The sequence below is a fragment of the Zerene cesonia genome, chromosome 5 (assembly GCF_012273895.1).
Source record: "Zerene cesonia ecotype Mississippi chromosome 5, Zerene_cesonia_1.1, whole genome shotgun sequence".
In the NCBI taxonomy this organism is placed as follows: Eukaryota; Metazoa; Arthropoda; class Insecta; order Lepidoptera; family Pieridae; genus Zerene; species Zerene cesonia.
In genome coordinates, this window is record NC_052106.1 from 4,393,653 (window position 1) to 4,419,927 (window position 26,275).

The following is a 26,275-nucleotide window of genomic DNA, read 5'->3' on the forward strand; positions in this document are numbered from 1 at the left end:
ATTTGGCTTAAAACTTTGAAGTCCCGATGGTAGCAACTCGTAACCGTTTCCTAAAATACTTTTATCTGTTATTTCATTGTTTACTTGATTGTATACTGTCATTGCTGTCATATTTCCAATTATCATTCAGCTGTCACCTGAATTTCTGCTTTAGTCTACATTTTGATAGAATCGCTTCAGTCTTGAAAGAATTTTTAATTAATATACAGAAGTAATTTAAAAAGTGTAATAATGAGTGAATTAGTTTGGGGTATTAAGAATGGCGACATCGATCAAGTTAAGGATATCGTAGAAAAACATGTAAGATATGACTAACTAGCCAACCATAAAATTCACTACTTTAGTTTTTGTGTCCGGGCATAGCTTTGTTGTTATTGTTGATTTACCTAATTAATTTGTTGCTGATAAGTTACCCCCGACTCTCTTTTGTGTGTGAATAAAAACCGTTTATATATGTGGTTTTTTTTGCAGAAAATTGATGTCAATGCTTTAATTGACGGCCGGGTACCGCTTCATTATGCTGCCGACTATGGACAGACTGCTGTTCTTAACTATCTATTAGATAAAGGCGCAGATCCTAATGTACGTATTGATTAAGTTATTTTACTTCATATTTTACTTGGTTATTCTTTTTATATTTTATAATTGCATAATGTTTTAATTGCAGATGGTAGATAAGCATGGCATATCTGTGATCTTAGCTGCAATTTGGGAAGGACATACCGATTGTGTGAAAACCTTATTGAAACATGTAAGATTTTGTGTGTAATTTATAAAGCCCTACCACATCTGACAAGCCATATTAATTTCAACACACCCACTCTTTGATTTAGTTATACTTTTTCTAAAACTTGTGATTTAGTATAATTAAATGTTAAAAAAAAATTGTTATGAAATACATATTGAGATATATATTTCAATATGTATTTCAAAAGGAATGTAAAATAAATAAACAGTAATTAGTATGTAAAAAATCTTAGTTACATTTACTGTAAACCCCAAAAATATGTATATTTTTTTTGTGAACCATACCACACCTGAACATCCCAATTATTTTATTTGTATGTTAATTTGTTGAACCTTGTTTATTACTTCATTGTTATATAAGTTAGGATCTGTCTTGTTTATACATATTTCCCTCTGTTGTTACAAAGATTTTATTGTCACTGAAACATGTGTAAATGTAGAAATGGATTTTTAAAATTTCCTATTTGACTTTACAGGGTGCTTCTAAAAATGGCAAGACACCAGATGGTACACCATACATTGAAGCTGCCGAAAAAGATGAGATTAAGGAACTCCTAACATAGAAATCATTTATATAAAACTGTATCATTTGCATTCTATAATTTTTCTAATGCATTAAATGAGTTATTTTAGAGCAAACAGTAAAGTTAATATATATTATTAAATGCATTTATTTACATTGATTTATTTTTATAAGCTCAACATAAGAAAAGATAAAACATGCATTGACTGCGTCCATTAGTTTTTAAATGTATTGGAAAATTTATGGCCTTCACACATTATGAAGTCAAAATATCTGTGTGTACATTTACTCACTTTCTTCATCATCAACTTCAAGAGGCCTATACTCTTAAATTTAGCGAATAAATTATTTTATACTAAGATGTCTAATCCCAAGAGGGTAAGATGTAATTTTTATTGCTAAAATAAAAAAAGTGATATTCATACATTTGTTTATTTTCTTGTAATAGTTTATTTAGTTTTATTTATAGAAAGGTATAGAGCATTAAAACAAGACCATACTCTTTAAAAAAAATATGTGTAATATCTTGGAGATATTGGTCATAGTAAATTAACTTAAATGATCTCTTTTGCCTGTTAGTATAATCATAATATCTATAAAGTAAGAGAACATTTTACACAATACTTATATTTATATATATATTTACAATACATATTTCGTTAGCAAACCACAGAATAAATAATATTTAATGACTAGTTTCTATTACAGAAAACTATTATGTAGAAACAACTGTATTCCTGTAAAAATACCTGCAAATAATCCCAGCTTCAACTAATGCTAAATATAAGTTATATTGTAAAAAAGGTAGTTTTAATATACTTCTCTCCTATAGTATAATAATAATTACACTATAATACAACAACAATCAAAAAACAAATATTTTAATTTTCTTCTTAATTTCAAAATAAACATTAATTGCTAAAGAATGAACAACAACATAAGAAAATAAAAAACATGTTAATTGCACTATAACATAAAATAAATAAAAACAAGGAACCACACTTATGACATAATCTTCATAATATTATAATTCTCCATCCCCGGTTGTATATTTCTTGTATTTATTTTTTTGTGGAGGACAGTAACAAGCCTTTTTTTGTGCATCCAAATATGATTTACATCCAAGTGTTAGAGTACCAGTAAATAATAATTTAGCTGCCCCTTTACAACCTGAAAATAATATTATGATGTACATCGGCACTTTCTCTTGCTTGCAATAAGAAAAATACTAATTAGTGTAGTTAATATTATATTACCTTTGGTAATTGCATCAGCTGCAACATTGATACTCTTATAGGTATCACAATAATTGTAAAGGCACCGTTTAAATTCAAGGTCACAAATTTCTTTGCCACTATTACATGTATCATAGCAAATATCATGAGCATCACAGCATTTAGTCATTTGGTCGATCGGTAAATATTCAGAAGATATGTCAAAGCCCAACGAGCCACAGCCATCTGACTTAGGAATGTGGTTTTTGTTACGCACTGGCTTATGACCTGAAATTCAGTAATGTAATAAATTTAAAAATGTTATATCTATGTAATTTATTTTGACTTTAAATACCCGTTATTCAATGAATATTATAGTCCATGCAAAAATTTTATTTTAATTTAATCTGGCAAATTAAAATAAAAATTAAGAACATGACAGAGTTAAAATTTCTATTCTTTAGTAAATTAGTCAATGGAAAAGCCCAATTACTAAACTTCGTCATTATTTTATTAGGTACTGGAAATATGTTGAATAATTTTTTTATTTTATTATCTCATATTATGAATTTCAATAACAAGTTCTGTTTCAAAGAAATGAGGAAAAAAAATAAGCCTACTTATGGAAAGTTATACTGATTATAAGGTACATATTTAAACGAATATAGGAATAGTACTATAACAACAATAATGACATGAATCACTAATGAGTTTATAGATCATTGCAGTTGATTCATAAAACAAATACAAACAATTGAAATACCTTCTGGACATGTAAATATACAATCCTCTTCCACTGCTGCATCAAAAATATCATGCAGCGACCTAAATCTTTCAGCTACGGTTATGACATTTCGGAATACATCGCCAAAAACAGATTCTGCTGATAGGACTGCATCTTTCAAATTTCGTAACATTGTTGATCCTATACCAGTATAGGCATAGGCAGCAAATGTTAAGAGATAAATAAAAATCTTTCTATATGGAATATCCATTACGTAAATTAGTCTCGTAATTTGAAGAGACGATGTTAATATAGCTTGGTTTTGGACTAAACATTAACTAACTTAATATTCACTGACGACTACTGTACACTGACGTGGTCCAATACTTAATAAAACCCTATTCAGTAAGTACTGATTATAAATAGATTTTATAGAATGATAGTGTAGTCTAAAATACCCAAATTGAATATGTTTATATTTTTGTTGTCATCTGTAAGTTGTATGTCATAAGTCATTACAAATTAGACATGTCAGAACTCACATGAATCATGATTCATGACAAGTGGTAACTAAAAAACGTTGCCAATTTTATTGATTTCAAAATAACAAGAGGACGATACGATTTTATCTGTGAACCAATGGTATCTAAGTCATTGAAGATTTACAACCCTTGTGGGATGTTAAATACCATCGATTATAATAAGACAAATTTTTATAAGAGTTCTTATTGTATGTATCAACTTACTGCCTGCGGCTTCGCTCACGTGGTTTACAAAATTTCCTACTTCATGTATCTTCGAAAAGAGAGTATGACATTTTTTACAATTATATAGGTGTATACTTCGTCTTAGTAGTTGAGGTGAAGTCCCGTGTCCCCTAGTGGGGTATGGGGCAGATGATGTACATCTGTTTCACTGATCGATTTCCTTTACGGACAAGTAGGTGATCAGCCTTCTGTGTCCTGCCAGACCGAGACATTTTTTTTTTGTGCGTCCCCACCGGGAATTGAACCCAGGACCCCTCGGTTCTACGCTCACGCGTTAACCACTGTACCAAGAAGGCAGTCGGCGTCTTAGTAGTTACTTTAACAAAAAATCTATTTAGAAACCTCTATCTTACTTGTGAAGACCTATCCGATGACATAGGGTGGACAATGGGTCTATATCACGTCCATAACGCTAAGAAACATCCTTTTTTCAAATATTTGTACAGAAATGGACAGGTTAGTGTGTTATTATATATTAGACGTCGTATTCAGAAAAGACTTTCAAAGCGGAAAGTTTACCGACATTATTGTCATAATAATCACACTAATATTATAAATGGAAAAGTTTGTTTGTTTGATTATTTGTCCGTCAATCACACAGAAATTGCTGAAATATGGCATAAAAACAGGGCATGATCTGACTTGGGTGATAGGATACTTTTTATTCTATGATTAAATGCTCCCTTGGGATAGAACAGGAATCCGTGCGAAGCCGGGACGAGCGTCTAGTTACAATATATGGGATACACAATGCTTATATATACTCTAAGTAAACAAACGTGACAACGACACTCACATACAGTAGTACACTTTGTTATCTTTTTAATGAAATATACATAAATTAAAACATTGGTTTTAAATAATCCTGACAGATTAAACATAGACAATCTTATGTTGAACGCAGCTTTATCAGTCAAAAAGTTCCGGTGGCCATCTTAGTTTAAAAAGATAGCCTTTTCCGTTTTGTTGTCGTGAAAATGACGGGCTTTAGCAATAAGGTGAGCGTAAAAATTGTGAAAATAGATGAATTATTCACATAAAGTTTGTTAATATATTTAAAGTGATAATGTTAATTCATACATTTAATATATGTTCTTTAATAATAGTGAAAATGTTAAAAGTAATATGACTAGTGCTGCACGTGTAGTTTTCGATGGCGAGTGTTTCAAAACTATGAATAGATGTAATTATTTCATATAAGTAACAACGAAATTATTGCCTTAAATGTATATTTGATCGAATTTAACGCGACGTGTAGAATTTTATGTGTAAATTGCTTTTGTTGTCATCGTTCACAATGTCTATTTGAGGTTATGTGCGGTGTGTTACATTTCCACCCTGCGTTGTAAACGTAGTCATTTATTTAGTCATTAATTTTAATTTTCAGGCCATAGTTATCGATGGCCGTGGCCATTTACTCGGCCGCTTGGCTGCCATTATTGCCAAGGTCCTTCTTGAAGGAAACAAAGTTGTTGTTGTAAGATGTGAACAAATTAACATCTCAGGAAACTTCTTCAGGTAAATATGTAACTGCATGTTTTATCTACATCTAAAATTAGACCATCATGGGATGTTATTTTCTCGTCTACTTTCTGACTATTGTTGCAAAAATCAAAAGATCAAAATATCCCGTAATCCATTCAAACGCGTTGTCTTATACAAATAATCCAAATAATTAAACTAATAATCATGTTTTTGCAGAAACAAGTTGAAGTTCATGTCATTTTTGCGCAAACGCTGCAATGTGAACCCAGCGCGTGGTCCATTCCACTTTAGAGCACCATCCAAGATTCTGTGGAAGACTGTCAGAGGTAAGTAAACTTACAAATTTAAATGAAGGCTTTCTTGCAGCTTCAAAGTAAATTAAATGACTCATCAAGTTCCACTGTATTTGTGAGTTAAAATTTTATGTAAAGAAACAGATATGTGAATCAAAAGTACAATTATATATTCCACAATACACGGTGTATAATCATAATGAATGAATCCCAAAATGTTAGCAACATTGATGAATAGTCCTAAATATTTTTATTTAGACAATCAAAGTCAAACATAAATAAATTTATTGAATTAATATTTATTTATGCTTATACTCATAGAAGCACTTTTTAATTATTATAACATTAACCACAAAAACAAAACTTATCAAACTTTCATGAATATAAATAATGTTATAGAATATGATTGTCATTTTATTATAGCTCAAAGACATAGAAGTAATTTAGAATATAAGAGCTGTGTCTTAATTTTTTTTATTCTTTGCTATGCCAAATGCCATTATTTTATAATTATTGTTATATATTTGTGTATGAAAGTCCAAGCAAAAAAAATCCTTACATTATATCTAAGAATAGTGGCATGAAATTTGTAGGAATTAATTCTCTATTTTTATAAATAATCCCTTGTATGTTCGTAACTTCTTTTAAATGAAATGTACATACTGTACTGTTTAGATAAATTTATATATTCGAGTACTATATTGATTCTTTTGCATATTTGATGTACTCGGCACAGGAATCTATTCTATTGGCATAAAACCAAGGAATACTCATAGGAACTTGGACTTGTCCCATGTCTTGTTATCATCAATTGAATATTTTTATCACATCATCACATTTCAGCCTTCATCCTTATAATAAACCAATGATTATACAAATAATTTTACCTACATTATCTGATGTTTTGTGATAATACAAAAGCTATGAGATCTCTCTTCATTCATAACTTTTAGTTCTACTAATGAAAGATGTATTAATAGAAAGTTATTGTATCAGGCATGATCCCCCACAAAACCGAACGTGGAAAGGATGCTCTCAGGAGGCTCCGCAGTTACGATGGTTGCCCTCCACCATATGACAACCGCCGTCGCGTTGTTGTACCGGCTGCTCTCAGAGTATTCTGCCTGAAACCTGGCCGCAAGGTAATTTTTTTAAATATAAATAAATCTTAAGTGTATAACATGCACCTCAATTCACTTCAATGAATAATGTATTTTAGTAATTGCATGTATGAATATAGTAAAGGGTAAAATAAATAATCTCTTTTCTATATATATTGTTATCAATAAATGGAGATAATATAGAATGTTTAAGAAATTCATAAAATTTTAATTCTATTTAAATGATGTATTTTTTTGGGTAATTTGCGACTGAAGACATAGTCATATGTTGCATAAATTTTTATTCTGATAAAAATTTCTAAAAATAAAATGGTAATGGTTGCGTCAAGAAAAATCACTAACACAAATATCAATTGCAGTACTGTCACGTCGGCCGCCTCTCACACGAAGTCGGTTGGAAGTACCGTGACGTTGTCCGCAAATTGGAGGACAAGAGGAAATTCAAGGCTGTCCACAAAGTGGCCTATGAAAGGAAACTTAAGGTAAAACTCATTTCATTGATCTTTTATAAATATGCCTACTATTCGTTCAACCTTTGTTCAAGCTGATCTATTTTTATTTTGTGTTAGAAAAATGAAATGATGATTAACTTCTTACCTACATTATCTGATTTAATGTGATTTGTAAAACAATACTGACATTAATATAAAGTAACCTTGCCAGCTCCATTTGCGATATGTACCTAATTTCTAAATTACTTGCTTACAGAAAATCACTAAGGAGGCCGGTGAGAAAGTTGCAAAGACGACAGCACCCTTCACCGCTATCATGCAATCCTACGGATATAATTAGGATTAAGATTTACAAAAAATAAACCATTGGTTGCCCATTTTGTTGTTTAATTTTTTAACCTAATTTAGAGTTTTTAATATTAACCACATAATACAGTAAAGTCCTGATTATCCAAAATACAGGAGCCATTTCGGATGTCAAACTATATAGGTGAAATACCCTCAATGGCGTAAACCGCGAAATATCATCATATAGCGTGCGGACATGGAGTACTATGCTATATTTATAGCAGTATTCACATTGATACCTATTTATAAATGTGAAAAACGGCGAATTTACGCAAGCTTAGTAACTCAGTGCTTAGCGCTTATCGCTCATACTAAGGACTAATGTCTGAATTGTGAAATACGTATTAGCGTTGGTGATTAGAAATCTATCCTATTTACAAGTCGATACCACACTGCGAAGTTGTCACTTGCTGACCTGAGATAAACAACTCGACGAATTAGTTGTGTAACTTTTTTTTTTACTTATTTCGACAATCTCGGAGCTTGATGTCCTGCTGTCGAGCTTGAACTCAATGATGAGTCAAGTACTCAGGCCGTGTGATTCGCCCCTTAGCCTTTTGCTGAAAAATTTGTGACGTTAAAATTCAATGGTCCTCAAACTTAATTGGTAACTTAATGGTGCAATTGAGTTCTGATTTTCTTATGAAAGCTATATATCTAGCAGCCTATTGCATAAACTATTGAACGTATTTTGATGAGACTTGCACTAATCCTTAACTGAACGTTGTGCCCAATACTGCAAAGACAGCATTTCATTCCGACGCATACTTTTGAGTTATTCGTGAACAAGTACCTACACTTTTCGCACACGTGTTTAGAAGTTACTAAAAGCTAACATATCCAAAACTGCGAATCATCATAATAACTAATGATTACATACATATACATCGAATCGATAATCTGTTTTTAAGTCGGTCCAAATCAAAAGCCGACTCGACACGAATCTTTGCCTGCTAATAAAAATAAGCACCGTGGAAAGTTCTTTTTAACCCACGTTGTCAAAAAAAATCGACTAGCTATATTATATTGTGTTTTTGCTACATACTCGATAACTCCGTGGATTATTTTTGTGTTTGATAGGAAATAGTCCCATTTCAGAATCTGGAGTATTACCACAGTTAAAATCTTAAACATATATAAAATTCCCGTGTCACAATTTTAGTTACCGAACTCCTCCGAAACGGCTGGACTGATTCTTATGAAATTTTGTGTGCATATTGCGTATGACTGAGAATCGGCCAACATCTTTTTTGCATAAATGAAGAGTAAAGCAGAACAGCATTTGCCGGGTCACCTAGTAATACTACCTAGTAGTACCTTGCCTTTAAAAACCTCAGCGTTTAGCAAAACATGCGAAAATTAAATTAAAATTTTTATTTTTTATTTTTAATCCCCAACACAAAATAGAGGTGTTATAATATAAGGTTTAATTTGATATCCGTCTGTATCAGTGTGAGTGTGTGTGTCTGTCTGTGTCATCCGATCGACCGATTACGATGCGGTTTTTTAATTTGAAGGGCTTGCGGTCGAAGATGGTGGCCGATAGTATTAAATATTATCTTCACAGCTCCCCCAATAACGGTATTAATTGAAAAGGATTGATAAGTAAAATATCTCAAATGTCAACATGGAGTTAAATCGGTTTTGTTACTTTTCGTGAATATTTTTCTTGTTATATCTGCTTGATACCTAGTGCATTTTTAAAGAAACTACATTATTTAAACAGTACGAAAAAAGTTACCAAAATTATGGCGATAAATATTTTTCATATATTTGCTTCGACAAGGACAAAACCATTCAATGTAATTGATATTCACTTAACGAATTTTAGATTTTTTGACCCCTCCATACGTACTCCATATTATGTCACATTTAAAAAACCCCTCTGCGCTTTTGTGAACTAAAACTAAACATGTTTTAACTTTATCCATGTTTTATGTATAAATTTGTTAATACGTAAATATTAAATTTCGTATCTTAGTACTAGCATATTTAAAATCTTAACATGTGTCGTCACAAAGCTTTTTGACCTCCCCTGCCTCTTGTCACACACTTTTTGGTGGTATCATACCCCCCTTTAACCTGTGCCAGTATTTATGGATGACTGAACTGAACTCCTTTATTCGACCATTTTCAATATTCATAAATAAAGGACGCATCATAAAATAGTAATTTTCAATCAATCGCTTCAATGGGTTAAATCAGATAATAAATGTAGGGTACGGAGACAAATTTTCTTGTGCAGCTGGGACCGCAGATAAAGTGGGAATAAGGTACGGTAAGCAACTCAGGTTCAGCTTTTATGCAGGATTTTTCCCGATTTAAAAAAATGGAGCAATTCCCACTTTGTTTTTTTTTTATTCTTAGAGTAACTTCCATTGACAAATTATTTTACGGTCTTATATAAATCTGCTAACTTTCCACCAGCGTAGTTAAGAAAAAGACACACAGACCCGGGGTTTAACCCGCATAGTTCTCGTCCCTGTGAGATTTCCGGGATAAAAACTACCAATTTCATCAGAATCGGTTCAGTGATTAAGGTGTGATGAAGGGTCATATAGATTACTCGCATTTGTAATCGCATTTATAATATTAGCAGGGATTTGAAAAATTACGTGGCTCTACCTAGAGCTCCAGTTTGTGTTATTTCTATGACGTGGAGTTGAAAAATGTATGGCTTAATGACATTTAACCAGAAATTTGGTGTTGTAGTTTTTTTCTTTAAATTTTGATATTTTAAAGTTATTTTTAGCCATTCCTTCCTAATTTAATGTTATGGGATGCCTATCATGCTTTGAAATATAAAAATGTTGCTTATAAAAATATTTCAGCATTTATATAAGTCTAAACTTAAATTCACCTGCTTATAGGTATTAGTAATTTCAAATTAAAATTTATTTTTAAGACTGTGATACATATTTAAGTATATACCTACACCAAAAGATCCTTTTTCTCACATTTCACCTTCTTTTTATATTAAGGTACATCTTCTGATAGCTTGTGTTCTGCTTGTTGGATACACATATTTAGAAAATGAGCTAGGAATTTCTCTCTTATTAAAATATATGACTGTGAATAAGTTGCAATAACCAGTTACTTCAATAGCAATTCGGTTTTGTTTACTTTCACAATTCCAACATTGATAAAAAAACAATTTAATTAATATGCATAACATAAAAAGTATAAAAATATAAAACAGTTTTTTAAAATGACAAATGTGCGCCTCGGCTTGTGTCGCCTTAGCGTGGGAGGTTGAAATAAAGTGAATTCTAGCGTTAAACACGTTATCAATTGCTATCATTCTCAGGCCGTATATAAGGGTGCCAATACAGCCTCAAAGGCAGTTCACAGGCAACCGTCTCTTGTTTAACATCTAAAAGAGAGAAGAAAAATACTAAACAAGGGTTACTATGCATTACGGGAGTTACCTTTTCCTAGCATTGCTTTGTATTTTTCAACCGATAATATCGAAAAGCAATATTGTTGATGGCAGAGAACGCTGCGATCGATCATTACGCTCTGAACTTTCTGACAGAAGATCGTATCGAGACGTTCGTAAGCATTTCTCAGTAAGCTCTCCCAATAAAATCTCAACGGAAATCTCCTTAATTCGAGATGATCGACACCGGGAAACTTCGCGGAACCAAGAACGAATAGATAGCATCTTGCAACGAAATACTAGAGCAATTGAGCAATTGAAAACCGATGAATTAAGATCTCAGAGACGTTCTCAGTATCTCAAAGAAAGAATTATTCTTGATGTTAGATCGCCATATGATCGCACTTTTGATGATGCCATTCGTAAGGTGAGATTTGATCGAAGTTTGGCACTATTGGGCGCTAGACGAAGTGCATCATCAACAGAACGAGCGGATACGATTGAATCAAGAGTTAAGAGAGAGCGCCGGAATCGGGAAAATTTCAGAAGTGTACGTTCAAGAAGTGTTAACGATTTGAGGCAAAGTGAGAGACGGAATCGTATCACTCGTAATCGTTATTCACTTGAGCGTAATATTGATTTATCTCGTGATGAGTCTGAGCGTAGGCATAATTTAGAAAGGAGATTATCTCGGAATACATATCATAGAAGACAAGAAACTAGACAAAGGACTCATGTCTCTCCAAAACTTTCTCGATCACTGGCAGGGGAGCAAATACGACAGATACGAGTCCGAAATGCTGAGAATCAGGTGAGAAGAGAAAGACGCATTTCAATTGAAAATCGACGCAATGCCAACAAACGTAGTGATACTCCGGAAGTGTTAAGGAATATCAACTCACAAAAGCGTGAACGATTTATCGCTACTCTGAATAGAGAAGAAATGAGAGACGTCGTCGAAAGGACAATTCGAGGAAGTTTTACTCGATCGAGATCTCTTACACGTTCAACCCTTCGAAATAGTGTTGCTGCAAATATGCGTGGGCGCAATATCAATTTTATTCGAGAGAAAAGAGAACTCGAAAGTCTAGACGGAGAACGACGATCTGAGACACGCAGAGATCAATCAAGAGGCTTGTTTGTGGAAATTAGAGACATGCAGAGGGAATTCGCTGGGAGACAATATGGTAGATATATGGTTAACGACAAAGCGCTAGTTCGTGAAATTCGAGGGAATTCTGAAATACAAAAGCCTTCTAGAACGTTATCACGTGGTGTAGATCGAGAACGTGTTGCTCGATCAGAATGGAGGGAAAATTCACCAAAACTTTTCCGAGAAGCGGAGAGAAGTGCTACTAGATATGAAAGAAGAAACAATATGTGGCGAGATACTAATGAACTTGTATCACGTATCGACATATCCAGAAATCGGTTAAATTCATTCAAAAACGAAGTAAAATATGGAATGTTGAATTGGGAAATTCTATTCTACACTCTACAAGGCATATATCTATGTAGTATTTTAGTAAAGGCATTGAATAAAAATGAATATTCTGTAAAGAAGAACAGGTGAGTAGAGTACCTTTTATTTGTATGCCTATGTAATTAGCATATTATCATAGTTCATAGTTTTAGTAAATATTTACTAAATAAATATATGTTATCTTAATACCTTACAGATCCTTTGGATGGTTTCCTGTGTCCACTGTAATGAAGATTGATTAAAGAATAATGATCAACTGGCACGCCTCTCAAATATCTCAAAATATAAAAGTAGTATATTGTAACGTACATAATATTTCAATGTATAAATGTTTATTGTGAATCTAAAATAAATATATTTGTTGTGATGACGTGTTTGTCTTTCATTGACTAACTCCTCGCTTTGGCTCTCTCTGCGAAGTATTTTCTTTTAGAAATTTGCAAGTTTAAAATTATACAGTTATTATTTATTGTATAAGCGGAGACAAATCTATAAACCACAAATCATTAGGGTTTATTTTATTTTTCTACATAATAAAACTATAAACCTGCACATTTAAGCTGTAATATATTTGGGGGTTTTTGAAATATTTATTTTATTACATTCACTGTATGAGAACCACAACAATGAACTTAGACTGAGGCACAATGATTTTTGTTCATTTAGAAATATTTCAAGGAAAGAATATAAACAGTAGATAAGGGCTACCAAAACTTTTAGGACTATAAAATTTTCAAGACCTACATATTACTTATCCATTTTGTTTTTGAAAAGAATCATAAAGAAAAATACGTTTTTAGCTACATTAAAACACAGATAATATAATACTAAAAATAATAGGTACAGTACCTAATATATATACGTAAACAAAAGTGGTTCAGAAAATATAATGTTAATTCTGATTTAGATGAAAGAAAATTTAAGATTAAAATTAAAACAATAATTTATTAATTAATGTAGATATTTCAAACACTGGGACACGAGATTTTCACACATAAATATAAATTTGCCACTTTCCTACTTACATTGTAAACTTAAAAGTTTATAAGAACGTATGGATGTTTGTTACTCTTTCGGAAGTGAACGGATTTATATCACCTGATTCTAAGAGGTAGTTGTAATGTCTGTAACTCTTTCCCACAGATGAGCTCATATCTCAATAGTATCTCATTTATAGGGATGTTGTGTAAACTGATTAACTTATTATATATTATATGTTAGGGCTTTTTTTGTCAGAGTGGACAACTAAACTGATGTTTCGCCTGATGATAAGAGATCACCAACGCCTATGAACATTCGCAGAGGCAGTACCTATGCGATTGCGCTGCCCGCTTTTTAGGGAGTATGGGATAAGGAAAGTATTGACGACTAGAAAGAAGGATGGATTGGTAAGGAAAAGGAAACGGTTTCGGCTCCCCCACTCACCGGACGAAACATGTGTTGGTTGGCATGCTACTATTTCACTCCGGTATTCTGTGGGGGTGTGGTACTTCTCCAGTGCGAGCTGACACAATTCGTACCAAAGCATGCTCGAATCTCACAAATAAATAGGTTTAAGTTACAATTCGATTTCATTATTCATAAGGATGAAGGAAATGACAAAATCCAAAAAAAAAATAACGAAAGTTCCTTTCCAATTCCTTCTTTACAGTCATCAATCCTTTCCTCATTCCTTAATCCTTACCCCCTAAAAAGCGGGCAGCCCATCCGCAGAGACATTAACTCTGTGAATGTTCATGGGCAGTGGTGATCGTATACCATAGGTGAAATACCAGCTCAGCTGCCTGTTATGATATAAGAAAGTTATAAAAAATTATAAAATTGATTATTGTATATAAAATAATTACGTTTGGGCAAATAATTAAACGGAGTTAGGTGCTAGGCAGTTCAGTATAGCATTAAATTATCTGTGGCAGTTCTGACAATGTGGTGTATTTCTTGTAGAGTTCTAATATTGTACAAAAAAATAAGACACATATTCATTAAAAAAATATCCAAGTAATCAGTATTGAAAGAATTCGATTCTGGCGCTAAAGCGTTATGTGGTAACAGTTTTAACTTTTTTTTGAAAGTGGAAAATGGAGCATGCCCACGACCTGCGAGGAAACGACTGTGGGTTACGTCGGACTCCCACTGCCTAGTCACAGTTGTAACCTAACCTAACTTCAATGAAAAAGCTAGTTAGATTACACTCTCTTTTCAATCGGTTTAGGTTCGGGTCGCTGGTGTTCGCTGTGAACTGTCAATATACTTATTAAATGGAGAATTTATTATTAGTGTATTATTCGACTTCGTTCTTATTTCTAGTGTTTAAATTATTTCACAAAATAATCGGCGAATTTATTTTTAATAACTGTCTATATTTTACTGTCACGCTTAGTTTCTAACTAAGCAGTTTTCCATATTTATAAATTAATTCTCAAATGTTTAATATAAATTGAATTTTTCCTATAACAATGAACTATTTCTGATAAAACTTTCTGCGACTGTATTAACTCTGTTCATAGAACTGCCGCTTTCACGCTTAAAAGCCAATGAACCGATTTTAATGAAAATTGCAAGAGAAATAGACTTAGAGCCGGTTGCTAATAAATAGTAATGTCCGATTCTTATGAAACTTATTGTATATGTCACGTTCAAACAGCGAAATCGCTCATTTATCGAATAAATGGCTCGTTGGCAACGCAATGTTTTTTTAAAGCCATAAGCGGGCAACTGAGCTGGTAGTTCGCTTAATAGTAAATGATCACCACCACTCATGAACATTTGCAGAGTTAGTATGAATTGATTGTTGTCATGTCAACATTACACAGCATACAAATTACCAAATTATGAAGGAACCATACATAATATATTTTTGATGTATAAAATTCCCTCGTCACAATTTTAGTAACCAAACTCCTCTGAAACGGCTGGACCGATTCTTATGAAATTTTGTATGCATATTGGGTATGTCTGAGAATCGGCCAAAATCTATTTTTCATAACCCTAAATGATAAGAGTAAGGCAGAATAGCGTTTGGCGGGTCAGCTAGTGTTGTTATAAAAAATATACTAAGTTCATGTAGAAGAAAAACGAAAAAATCAGAACAAATACATTTATTTAAGATTCACAATAGCCATGTATACATTATAATATTTTGGGAGGCGTGCCGGTTAGTCATTTTTCTTCAATCACTCTTCATTGCAGTTGATAGAGGAAACCATCCAAAGGATCTGTAAGAAATTAGATAACATTTATTCATTATGCAAACATTACTAAAAACAATGAAAACATTTCACTTAGCTAATATGCAAAATACATAGCCATACAAATAGTAGGTACTCAACTCACCTATTTTTCTTAACAGAATTATCATTTCTATTCAATGCTTTAACTAAAATACTACATAGATATATGCCTTGTAGCGTGTAGAATACTATTTGCCAATTCAACATTCCATATTTTTCTTCGTTTTTGAATGAATTTAATAGATTTCTGGATATGTCGATACGTGATACGTGTTCATTAGTATCTCGCAAATTGTTTCTTCTTTCATATCTAGAAGCGAATCTCTCCGCCTCTCGGAAAAGTTTTGGTGAATTTTCCCTCAATTCTGATCGAGCAACACGTTCTCGATCTGCACCACGTGACATCGTTCTAGAAGGCTTTTGTATTTCAGAATTCCCTCGAATTTCACGAACTAGCGCTTTGTCATTAACCATATATCTACCATATTGTCTCCCAGCGAATTCCCTCTCCATGTCTCTAAGTTCCACATACAAGCCTCTTGATTGATCTCTGCGTGTCTCAGATCGTTCTCCGTCTAGGCTTTCGAGTTCTCTTTTCTCTCGAATAAAATTGATATTGCGCCCACGCATATTTGCAGCAACACTATTTCGAAGGTTTGAACGTGTAAGAGATCTCGATCGAGTAAAACTTCCTCGAATTGTCCTTTCGACACCTTCTCTCATTTCTTCTCTATTCAGAGTAGCGATAAATCGTTCACGCTTTTGTGAGTTGATATTCCGTAACACTTCCAGAGTATCACTACGTTTGTTGGCATTGCGTCGATTTTCAATTGAAATGCGTCTTTCTCTTCTCTCCTGATTCTCAGCATTTCGAACTCGTATCTCTCGTATTTGCTCCCCTGCCAGTGATCGAGAACGATTTGGAGAGACATGAGTCCTTTGTCTAGTTTCTTGTCTTCTATGATATGCATTCCGAGATAATCTCCTTTCTAAATTATGCCTACGCTCAGACTCATCACGAGGTACATCAATATTACGCTCAAGTGAATAACGATTCCGAGTGATACGTCTCTCACATTGTCTTAAATCGTCAACACTTCTGAAATTTTCCCGATTCCGGCGCTCTCTCTTAACTCTTGATTCAATCGTATCCGCTCGTTCTGTTGATGATGCACTTCGTCTAGCGCCCAATAGTGCCAAACTTCGATCAAATCTCACCTTACGAGTGGCGTCATCAAAGTTGTGGTCATATGGTGATCTAACATCAAGAATAATTCTTTGTTTGAGATACTGAAAACGTCTCTGAGATCTTAATTCATCGGTTCTCAATTGCCTAATTGCTTCAGTATTTCGTTGCAAGATGCTATCTATTCGTTCTTGGTTCCGCAAAGTTTTCCGGCGTCGATCATCTCGAGTTAAGGAGACTTCCGTTGAGATTTTATTGGGAGAGCTTACTGAGAAATGTTTACGAACGTCTCGATACGATCTTCTGTCAGAAAGTTCAGAGCATAATGATCGATCGCAGCGTTCTCTGCCATCAACAATATTGCCTTTCGATATTATCGGTTGAAAAATACAAAGCAATGCTAGGAAAAGGTAACTCCCGTAATGCATAGTAACCCTTGTTTAGTATTTTTCTACTCTCCTTTAGATGTTAAACAAGAGACGGTTGCTTGTGAACTGCCTTTGAGGCTGTATTGGCATCCTTATATACGGCCTGGTAATGATAGCGATTGATAACGTATTAAACGCTAGAACGAACTTAATTTCAGCATCCCACGTTAAGGCGATACAAGCCTAGCAGCCTAGTTTCGTCATTTGATTTTATTTTATTGGTAGAGGAATAATAAGTATAATAATAATTACTAACTGGATTTAAAAGACAAGAGATTTAGTTATAGTTTAAGTAGCGGAAGTCACATTAGTACCATATAAATGAAGAAAAAGTTTTAGTTTATTATTTATAGACACAAGTCGCGAAATACAAAGCTATCAAATTAAATTTATAAAAACTAAGTTGAAATGATTTTTCAACAAGGCCCATGTCAATAGTTACTTTTATGTACCACAAAGTTCTGTCTGTTAAATGATTTTTAATTTGTTTCTTTTTTTGCTTTTGTCTCCGCTTGGATTAGGACGATAACTGTAAAAATATGAAAACTTAAGGGCGAACGGATAGTTTTTCGTATTTGATTTATTCACTTATTTAAATTGTTCTGAAATGAAATTGGACCTATCAATCAGGTTGATACCATACCAATCTATGAAAGAAATAGCCACCGAACGACAGCCGTCAGACGATTACCGCATGATCGGAGAAATGAGGGTTTGATTTACTTACAAAACCATTGTCTCGATCTGGCAGGACATAGAAGTTTTTACATTTTATATAAATCTATAACTACTTTTTTCTGTATAATATATTTCCGTGAATATTGCGACTTAACTAACCCTACTGGCTACAGGTGAAGTCGACCTATTTATTCCCTTTAATGCCGCACCTTTAGTTTAAATAGTTCTTTTATTGGTTTATTTTACATACATAGTATATGTAACACATTCAATACAATAGGAGGAATCCCTTTACAAAATCCCAGTACATTATTTTACCTCTAAGGGTTCTCAGAAATTTCTTTAATAGTATTTACTCTTATCCGAAAAAATAGCTTAAAATTTATTCGACCGGTTTTAAATATTTTTCCTTATCGTCTCAGAAGTTGCTTTTGCTGAGTAACGTAGGTTATTTCTTTTTCATTACGGTCAGCCGGAGCGAATAATGAATTGGTCGAATTAGAGAGTATCATCTATCGAATTCAAATAAAATGCTTAATTTATGTTCGTTTATTATTCAAACAATTAATTATTTATATACCATACCTTTATCTTAAGTGAAAGCGGAAAAAATTATTTATATCTAATGAAAGATAAAATGACAAATATGTGCAATCGTTTGCGTCGTCTTCGCGTGGGATGCTGAAATTAGATGCGTCCGAGCGGTTAATTCAATATCAATTGCTACAATTCCAAACCAGTATAAAAGGGTGAAGCGATACCTCTAAAGCCAATACACAAGCAACCATTTTCACTTTAACAAGAAAAAAAGCTTAACAATGCATTGAAGGATTTTTCTTTTCATATATTTTTTTATGAGCACACTGAAGAGAAGTTAATATTATGTAATAGAAGAGGAAATCATCATCGTTCGATTTGTATCAGATCCCATTAGGGAAAGTATCACACCCCCACAGAAGTTCAGCATGCTAAAATTTGCATTGCTAAGTGCGAGAGCCCGACGTCCGTATCCTTTTCTTTACCCTTCTCAATCCTATCTCTTAACCTCGTCGTCATTTACCTGTCCCGTATCCCATAAAAGCCCCAACGCCTTACCACTGCAAATGTTCATGGTCAGTGGTAAATGCATACCATCAGATGAACCACCTCTAAATGATCCTAGTTATCACCTGCACCAAAGTGCTCTAATAGAAACTTGCCCATACTAATTATTTTGGTCATTTAATTACTGAGTTCTTATGGCCACCTTCCAATTCCATCATCAGATCAGCTCTATCATCTATATCATAAAAATTTGACATTTTCATCCATTTTACATACATACAGAAGATTTCAACTTGTTTTACTTGTCAGATTTGATTTCAGATTCAGACATTGGGATAGGTGAAAGTAAATAAAAAAAATGCTTGAAAAAAAAATCTGCAGTGATAGGCCTACCTGAATCATCGAAATTATTTTGCATCAAATAAATAAAAAAAAAATTTTTAATTTACATGATTTATTTTGAAGTTAATCTTCATACATTAACATAAAGCTTATGATTATAATAATTCTTACATACTAACTTTCAGACTCTCTGCACTCAAATTTCTGGTTATTTTATCACAGGTCCAAGGTGTCAGTTTTATTTTTGTGTTGTCCTTCATACCATGCTTTTGATATCATTCTCTTCATTTCATCATCCCCTGTTTCATACCTAATAATAAAAAGTGAAAAAGAAAAAAAATTCAAACTAAATTGCTTTAATGAATAACTAAACAGTATAAGAATGGCTTCAAATGTAAACAGATTGTTTCTATTTTATCCAATTAAAAAAGCTTGATTGTTAATTTTTAATACTTAGGTAGTATGATGTACTTACATATTTTTCATAAGACTCATAATAGAAGCCTGAGGATCCTTATTGTCCATATCCTCAGGATTTGTCTTAAAGCGGCTATTGCGTTTATCATCAAATTTCTTTTCAATTTCTGTCATGTGAGACCACTTCAGTGATTTGTCAGATTTTGCAAGGAATATAACAACCATATCTTAAAACAAAAAAAAAAAATAAATAAATTATAAATCAATTTTAAACATAATTAATTAAATAATATTGAATTTAATATTTAAATATATTTAAAACTATATTCTTAAAGCATATTAATGCTAAAACAATCTTAATATACAAACTTAATAATTGTTTGTTGGGCTCTGTATCACCCATAGCTTCGCCATTGGTAGATATATAGAAATATGTCACACATGAATCACAGATATATCTAACCTGATGTTCTGAAGCTAGCACATTCAAAAAATTAACTCTCTCTCTCTCTCTCTTATTACAACAAAATTACTAGTTGACTAGTTTTAATAAAGCTGAAATGTTGGGAGTCCAATTAAAGCACAGTTTTTGAAGTCAACTTCTCTGTTACATAAACGCGTTTGAAGAACAACTTATAGTTATTGAGTTATGTGTGTGATACATGTACACCTATGAATTTTGGCAAAAATCTTTACAATCTGTCAGCTTGAATAAGATAAATAGAAATTTCGAATTACTCACCCGTCTTCTGCTTCCAATGACATTCACCAACTACTATTGGGTAGAGCAAATTATTAATGACCAATGTATAGTCCTTGTCATCCAAATTTTCAACAAACAGTTCCATGGACTTCTCAGTTATTTTGCAATATACTTGTTCTTTAGGCAGAGTGTGCACATTTTTAAGGGTTACGAAAACCTTAATATATTTGTCCGACTGATCCCAACCTGAAATTTTAACAAATTATTGAAACAAAAAATATTTGATTAACTTGTATATACAGACAGAAGACTTAGATAGACTATATAAACTTAGGTCATTTTTACACGCTTTTTATTAGCTTCACCTGTATGTTTGTTTGTTTGTATGTTTGTTTGTTTTTATGTTTGTTTGTTTGTAACTGACTTCTTTGGGCGCGATTTTGACCCACTAAACGGCCAGATTTCGTTCAAACTTTGTAGATTTATTGAGGACCGATGACAATACACTAATTTGATAAAATTATTCCAGTTTTCAATTTGCAAAATATGATTTTTGTTAAAGCGTGTTTTATAGTTTTTTTAAACTATTATATTTTATATTATATCTATATTGGTCATTCGTACATCGCAATGCTCACATTAACAACATTCTTATTAATTAATATGTCATTTTATACCTTTTATAGGGAACAAGATAAATTAATTCGATCATTCAGTATTACTTTCTATTAGACACCGAAGTTCGAGCAGAACACCGGACCTCAAAATTATTTAATTAACCTCAAAATTACCGGTTAAGGCATCAATTTTATAATATTGAAAGTAAATCGATTGTAAATTTCATACTCACCATAACCATTCAATTTGATTTGATATCTTTTATTCTGAGCAGGTGCCGAAGGTGCTGCAACAGACACTTCCATTGGAGTTTCTTTCGACTTCTCTTTCAAATCTATCCATTCTGTTTCCAATTTACGAATTTCTAGCGATAATATGTCTTGAACCTTTTTACGTTTGGCCTGTTTCAATAATTCTTGTAATTCTTCAATGTCGCTTTTCAACTGTTAAAGAAAATCTTGTAAGAATAAAAAAGTCATTATAACAAATCAGTAATCACCGAACGTTATAAAATCATACCTCCATTATTTTTGTGTCGGACATATTTTTAAATCTTGATTGCTTATTTCAGTAGCAAAGATAATAATTCAACAATAACTGCTTTTTACAAATCAGAACAATAAAAATTAATAATTTAAATATAATTCGTATTTAGAGCGCTTTCAAGAAATTTCTAGTGCAGTCCACAGATTAAGTACTAGTTATAGTTACTACCTACTGGTGCAGTACACAGACTAAATACTAGCGTAGTACTAAACTACTTCACAGATTAGGTACTAGTTACTCTATAGGCCGTGCAGTACACAACTTAATTAATGTACTGTGTACATGACATTACAGTGTCACAGAATGTAATGAATCGGATATTCTCTTTATCACTAGTTTTTTGTTAACATTTGGTAGTAGACGTAGTAAATAAACGGTCAAACCGAGCAAGTTCGCGGCTGAAAAGTGAGCCAAGCGAGAGGCCACGTAGAGGAGATGCGTCCTATTCTAATTGGGTGACCATAAGAGTAATAATATAACTCAAATTATTATTTATTCAACTCGACCTCATTTAGAAGCGCTTTGAATCGAAGTATATAATTTAACATATAAGAACCAATGGGGTTCGGAAAGCAATACAGTAACTATTGATTATAAACGAAATCGATACCGATAAATCATTATATATATATTGATTTTTATTATTATCAATGAGTTATTTCTGAGGCATTAGACATGGATTACGGAATAAATTTATTTATAGACCAAGTGTCTATAATATTTGTTAAGGAATTCTGAATAATGTCAATGTCCGGGGACACAAAACAGCTTACTGCAACAATAGTAAAACAGAGAGGAGTCACATAATAAAGTAATCACGGTCACTATAGTTGTATGATTTAAAATTATGTTATTAACTTACTTGTGAAATAATATTATATTGCAACCACTGTAGTATTCTCTCGGACAAGCATGTATTTATTTACTTAAGCTCTTATTTACCATTACTATTTTACCTTAAAATGTTGCTATAATTAATACTTATTATAAAACGTGAACAAACCTTATGCGTTTGGTATTTAACAAATAAATATTAACGTTGACAGAGAATTAGTTTCTCTATATATCGATATTTGTCTTTAATTCATAAACAAAGTCAACCCAAATTAAAATTCACATAATTATTTTATCATGCTTTATTGTGGACTGAAAATAAATTAAATCTACACTGAACTTGTTCCACTATTGCGCTTTTTTGCAGTATAACCGATTCTGTTGTGTATCTCTTCAACCGTCTTTGAACCACCTACAGTTTTAGGGGCTTCTTCTCTGATTTCTTGAGCAGATCGATTTGCTGATTGATCTCGCCGAGAGTTTTCATATTCTTGTAGATCTTCGAGTTTCAATTTTATTTCCGTCAACGGTCTGCGTATCATTTTGGCTGAAAATATTGATTTTGCTCTATTGTTATTTTACTTTTGCGAAAATAGATTTAAAACAACTTCAGTAAGGGGATTAATGATTCTTTTTTATTTTAAAGATAGTGTCTTCCGTGTATTCCCATTTCATTTTTAATTTGGTCTAATTAATTTAACTTAATAAGCATACAAAGAAAATTCTTGAAAAAAAAATTGAATTTACATTATCATGATTTATGTCATCCATGATCATCTAAACTCAACCACTAATATAGTGGTAACTATCATTTAATTATTTTATTAAATTATATTATCTTACAAACAATGATTGCAATACTTATATAAAAAGTATTGTCAGGTAACTGTTATTCTATTGTCTATACTCCAATCTCTATCTATAGCAACTTTTTTCTGGTGACGTTGTATACAGACCACGTTGACTGGTATTACATTTAAAACGTTGTTGTATAATACATTTCGTAAAAACTATTATAAATATAGCAATCTATTCAGTTATAGTAAATATCCGTACTCACAAAAATGCTGTACCTCGAAGATTACTTGGAAAGTAAGTCGACCTTTTGTTCAGTTACTTGGTTATTTCCAATCGCCATTACGGTTGGCACTATTGTTTTTTTGTTATGGTCTTCAATCAATAACTCATATGGCGGGGAATTTAAAATGATAAATTTAAAATGGTTTTAGCTTACATGCATTTTTATAGTGTCTTTTTACATTTTCTGTATTTTTTGTCACACTACACTTACAGAAATTCTTATTAATTACAGTGATCGAACATCTTCCTCAAGAATTAAGAGATCGCTTCACAGAAATGCGAGAAATGGATTTATCCGTTCAAAGTATTTATCTTTATTTTATAATTTTGATATTCTTGTTCTTATTTTTACATATTTTTCGCTTATCATTAAATAACTACGTCGTTAAAACTTCCCCTAGATAATATGGATACATTGGAAAAACGGGTTCGGATGTTATTCGGGGGATGTCGACGAGGTGATATAAATACAGATCAGGCGGATACAGAATTTGTAGATATAAAAAAAGGTTACAACAAGACTTTGGAAGAAGCAGATGAGAAAGTAGCTCTTGCAAATCAAATGTATGATTTAGTTGACAGATATCTAAGAAGATTGGGTAAGTTATTAAGTCATAGTACTATTTCAAATGTGAAAATTTAGGACATGAGTATTTTATTAAGGTCTTTTGTAAATTAAACTATAACTGTGGAGCTTTAAGAAAGCTAGATTGCATAGTTATTTAATTTAAAATAAGTTTACACAATGAAGTTTATCCTAATTATACTTTTAGCCTAACTAAAAAAATGTTGGGGTACAAATTAGATCAATTAAATAATTGGTATCAGAAAATAAAATTAAAGATATAAAATTTCTTGAATTTTTTTTCCACTTGGCTTAAAAGTTAAACAAAAGATGTAATGTAATGTGAATATTTTTCACAGACACAGAATTACATAAATTTAAATGTGAATTAGAGGCAGATAACAAAGGAATTACTGAACTATTAGAGAAACGGTCTTTGGATCTTGATACAAATACAAATCATACCACAACTTCTAGTAATAATCATTACAAGGAGAGTAGGTAAGTCCTAAATGTAAAAAGTTATTCTAAAAAGATTGTTTATTTTGTAGTTTATTACTAAATATTATTCGATAATTCTACCATAAACACAATATTCTGAAAAATGTACTTTATGAAGTATGTACATAACTATAACTGATTCAATGCTTTACAATCTTTCGTGGTGACTTTTGTTGTATTTTGTAATATCCATTGTGATTAAAATATTTGAGTACTACGAATATAAAATTCTCATATTTATCTACTACTTTTTAATCATATTCTATTTGTTTTTTCAATTTTTTTGTTAGGTTTTGCCTGAGACCAACAATTGCCCATATCCTTTTCCTTCCCCTATCCAGTCCTTTCTTTTATTCCTTTATCCTAATCCTTTCTTAATCCCTTCCCAATTGAAAGTCGGCAATCCATTTGTAGAGGCGTAAGGTCGATTGCACACCTTATGGGCGGTCCATGGGCGGTGGTAGCGTTTACCATCAGGCGTCCCACCATCTCCATTGCCGACTGTCACAAAAAAAAAAGAAAAAAATTACAATTCACCAAATTTCACTAGTATATAGATTTATTATACGTAGAGGTAGGTGCCTCTGTAAATGCGCTGTCGACTCTTAAGGGGTCACTCCCACTTCAAAAAGTATTTTTATGTCACTTTTATTAATTGTTACATTATAGATATCGAATTAGGACAGAGAAGCGACGTGAAAGTTGGAATAATAGAGACTCACGCGCACACACTACAAATGGAAGTCTGTCGAGAACAGATTCAGCCATTCAGGTGAACATTCAATTTCAAACATTAAAAAAAAAACAATTCAAAAAATGTTGTATAATAATTTTATTATTTTCTTTGTACAATTAATGTATGCCTATGTTTCAGGCTGCATTGGGTCGAGATTCATACTCGCTGGGTCATGCGGGAAGTGCTATTGCAGCAGCTGCTAGTCAAGCTATTGCAGCCACACAACAGGTAATTAATTATATTTACCATCCATGTGTCTAAAATGCAGTAATTTTAAAATAGTGCACTTCTGAAAACAGTTATACCCTAAATGAAATAAAGAAAACTGTTTTGAAGTTGTTTAAAACATAATGATCGTCTGTGCTGGTTGGATACAGAACTGGGATTGGTATTTACTTTTTTTTGGCTGCTTTACGAGATGATTTTTATTAAAAAAATGACAAAATTAGACATTTTTTTAAGTTGTGACATCGGACGGCAGTCAGTTAGTGAACACTTCTTAAAGAATATTTAAAAGGGTCACATTTGATTTATCGAGGAACTCTTTTTATCTATTTTATGTTATATAGATAGTACAATAGTTTAAAAAAAATAAGCACAAAGAATGTGCTTATCATTGGTATAATGGTTATGCTTAATCACATATTTAATACGAGTATGTATCGTGTAGATGCAGCACGGTCGCCGCACAGCGTCGCTGAAGGCGTCGTACGAGGCGGTGGCGGGCGCCGAGCTGCACCACGCGCACGCCGCGCACCCCGCGCACCCCGCGCACTCCGCGCACTCCGCGCACCCCGCCCACCCCGCGCACCACGCCACGCACCACGACCA

At 32.6% G+C, this 26,275-nt stretch overlaps 7 protein-coding genes across 7 annotated transcripts in view; 4 read left to right on the plus strand and 3 right to left on the minus strand.

Moving 5' to 3' along the window:
- The first annotated feature begins 109 nt into the window (after window positions 1-109).
- On the plus strand, window positions 110-1,632 carry LOC119839914 (myotrophin-like). The gene is made up of 4 exons (XM_038366350.1): window positions 110-300; window positions 472-582; window positions 668-751; window positions 1,224-1,632. The coding sequence occupies exons 1-4, from the start codon at window positions 232-234 to the stop codon at window positions 1,308-1,310; spliced, it is 351 nt and encodes a 116-aa protein (XP_038222278.1). The 5' UTR covers window positions 110-231; the 3' UTR covers window positions 1,311-1,632.
- Window positions 1,633-2,232: 600 nt separating this feature from the next.
- LOC119839912 (group XIIA secretory phospholipase A2) lies at window positions 2,233-3,707 on the minus strand. The gene is made up of 3 exons (XM_038366349.1): window positions 3,248-3,707; window positions 2,527-2,772; window positions 2,233-2,440 (listed from the first exon to the last, which is right to left on the minus strand). Exons 1-3 carry the CDS (start codon window positions 3,477-3,479, stop codon window positions 2,295-2,297), a joined length of 624 nt encoding a protein of 207 aa, XP_038222277.1. The 5' UTR covers window positions 3,480-3,707; the 3' UTR covers window positions 2,233-2,294.
- A 1,136-nt stretch (window positions 3,708-4,843) lies between these two features.
- Window positions 4,844-7,703, plus strand: LOC119839963 (60S ribosomal protein L13a). Its single transcript, XM_038366423.1, has 6 exons — window positions 4,844-4,973; window positions 5,363-5,493; window positions 5,677-5,786; window positions 6,750-6,895; window positions 7,234-7,356; window positions 7,583-7,703. The coding sequence occupies exons 1-6, from the start codon at window positions 4,953-4,955 to the stop codon at window positions 7,664-7,666; spliced, it is 615 nt and encodes a 204-aa protein (XP_038222351.1). The 5' UTR covers window positions 4,844-4,952; the 3' UTR covers window positions 7,667-7,703.
- Window positions 7,704-11,030: 3,327 nt separating this feature from the next.
- On the plus strand, window positions 11,031-12,778 carry LOC119840172. The gene is made up of 2 exons (XM_038366686.1): window positions 11,031-12,622; window positions 12,733-12,778. Exons 1-2 carry the CDS (start codon window positions 11,085-11,087, stop codon window positions 12,776-12,778), a joined length of 1,584 nt encoding a protein of 527 aa, XP_038222614.1. The 5' UTR covers window positions 11,031-11,084.
- A 2,927-nt stretch (window positions 12,779-15,705) lies between these two features.
- On the minus strand, window positions 15,706-17,540 carry LOC119840173 (pre-mRNA-splicing factor CWC25-like). Its single transcript, XM_038366687.1, has 2 exons — window positions 15,870-17,540; window positions 15,706-15,751 (listed from the first exon to the last, which is right to left on the minus strand). Exons 1-2 carry the CDS (start codon window positions 17,378-17,380, stop codon window positions 15,706-15,708), a joined length of 1,557 nt encoding a protein of 518 aa, XP_038222615.1. The 5' UTR covers window positions 17,381-17,540.
- Window positions 17,541-19,539: 1,999 nt separating this feature from the next.
- On the minus strand, window positions 19,540-21,894 carry LOC119840096 (calcyclin-binding protein). Its single transcript, XM_038366605.1, has 5 exons — window positions 21,702-21,894; window positions 21,415-21,625; window positions 20,604-20,810; window positions 19,920-20,088; window positions 19,540-19,754 (listed from the first exon to the last, which is right to left on the minus strand). The coding sequence occupies exons 1-5, from the start codon at window positions 21,723-21,725 to the stop codon at window positions 19,661-19,663; spliced, it is 705 nt and encodes a 234-aa protein (XP_038222533.1). The 5' UTR covers window positions 21,726-21,894; the 3' UTR covers window positions 19,540-19,660.
- A 1,554-nt stretch (window positions 21,895-23,448) lies between these two features.
- The window catches only part of LOC119840056 (inhibitor of growth protein 3), a 7,487-nt gene continuing 4,660 nt past the window's right edge, over window positions 23,449-26,275 (plus strand). The window contains exons 1-7 of the mRNA XM_038366553.1: window positions 23,449-23,654; window positions 23,875-23,946; window positions 24,044-24,241; window positions 24,567-24,708; window positions 25,378-25,480; window positions 25,583-25,672; window positions 26,115-26,275. Of these exons, the coding sequence (XP_038222481.1) occupies window positions 23,627-23,654; window positions 23,875-23,946; window positions 24,044-24,241; window positions 24,567-24,708; window positions 25,378-25,480; window positions 25,583-25,672; window positions 26,115-26,275 (794 nt within the window). The 5' untranslated portion in view covers window positions 23,449-23,626. The remainder of the gene's footprint in view (window positions 23,655-23,874; window positions 23,947-24,043; window positions 24,242-24,566; window positions 24,709-25,377; window positions 25,481-25,582; window positions 25,673-26,114) is intronic.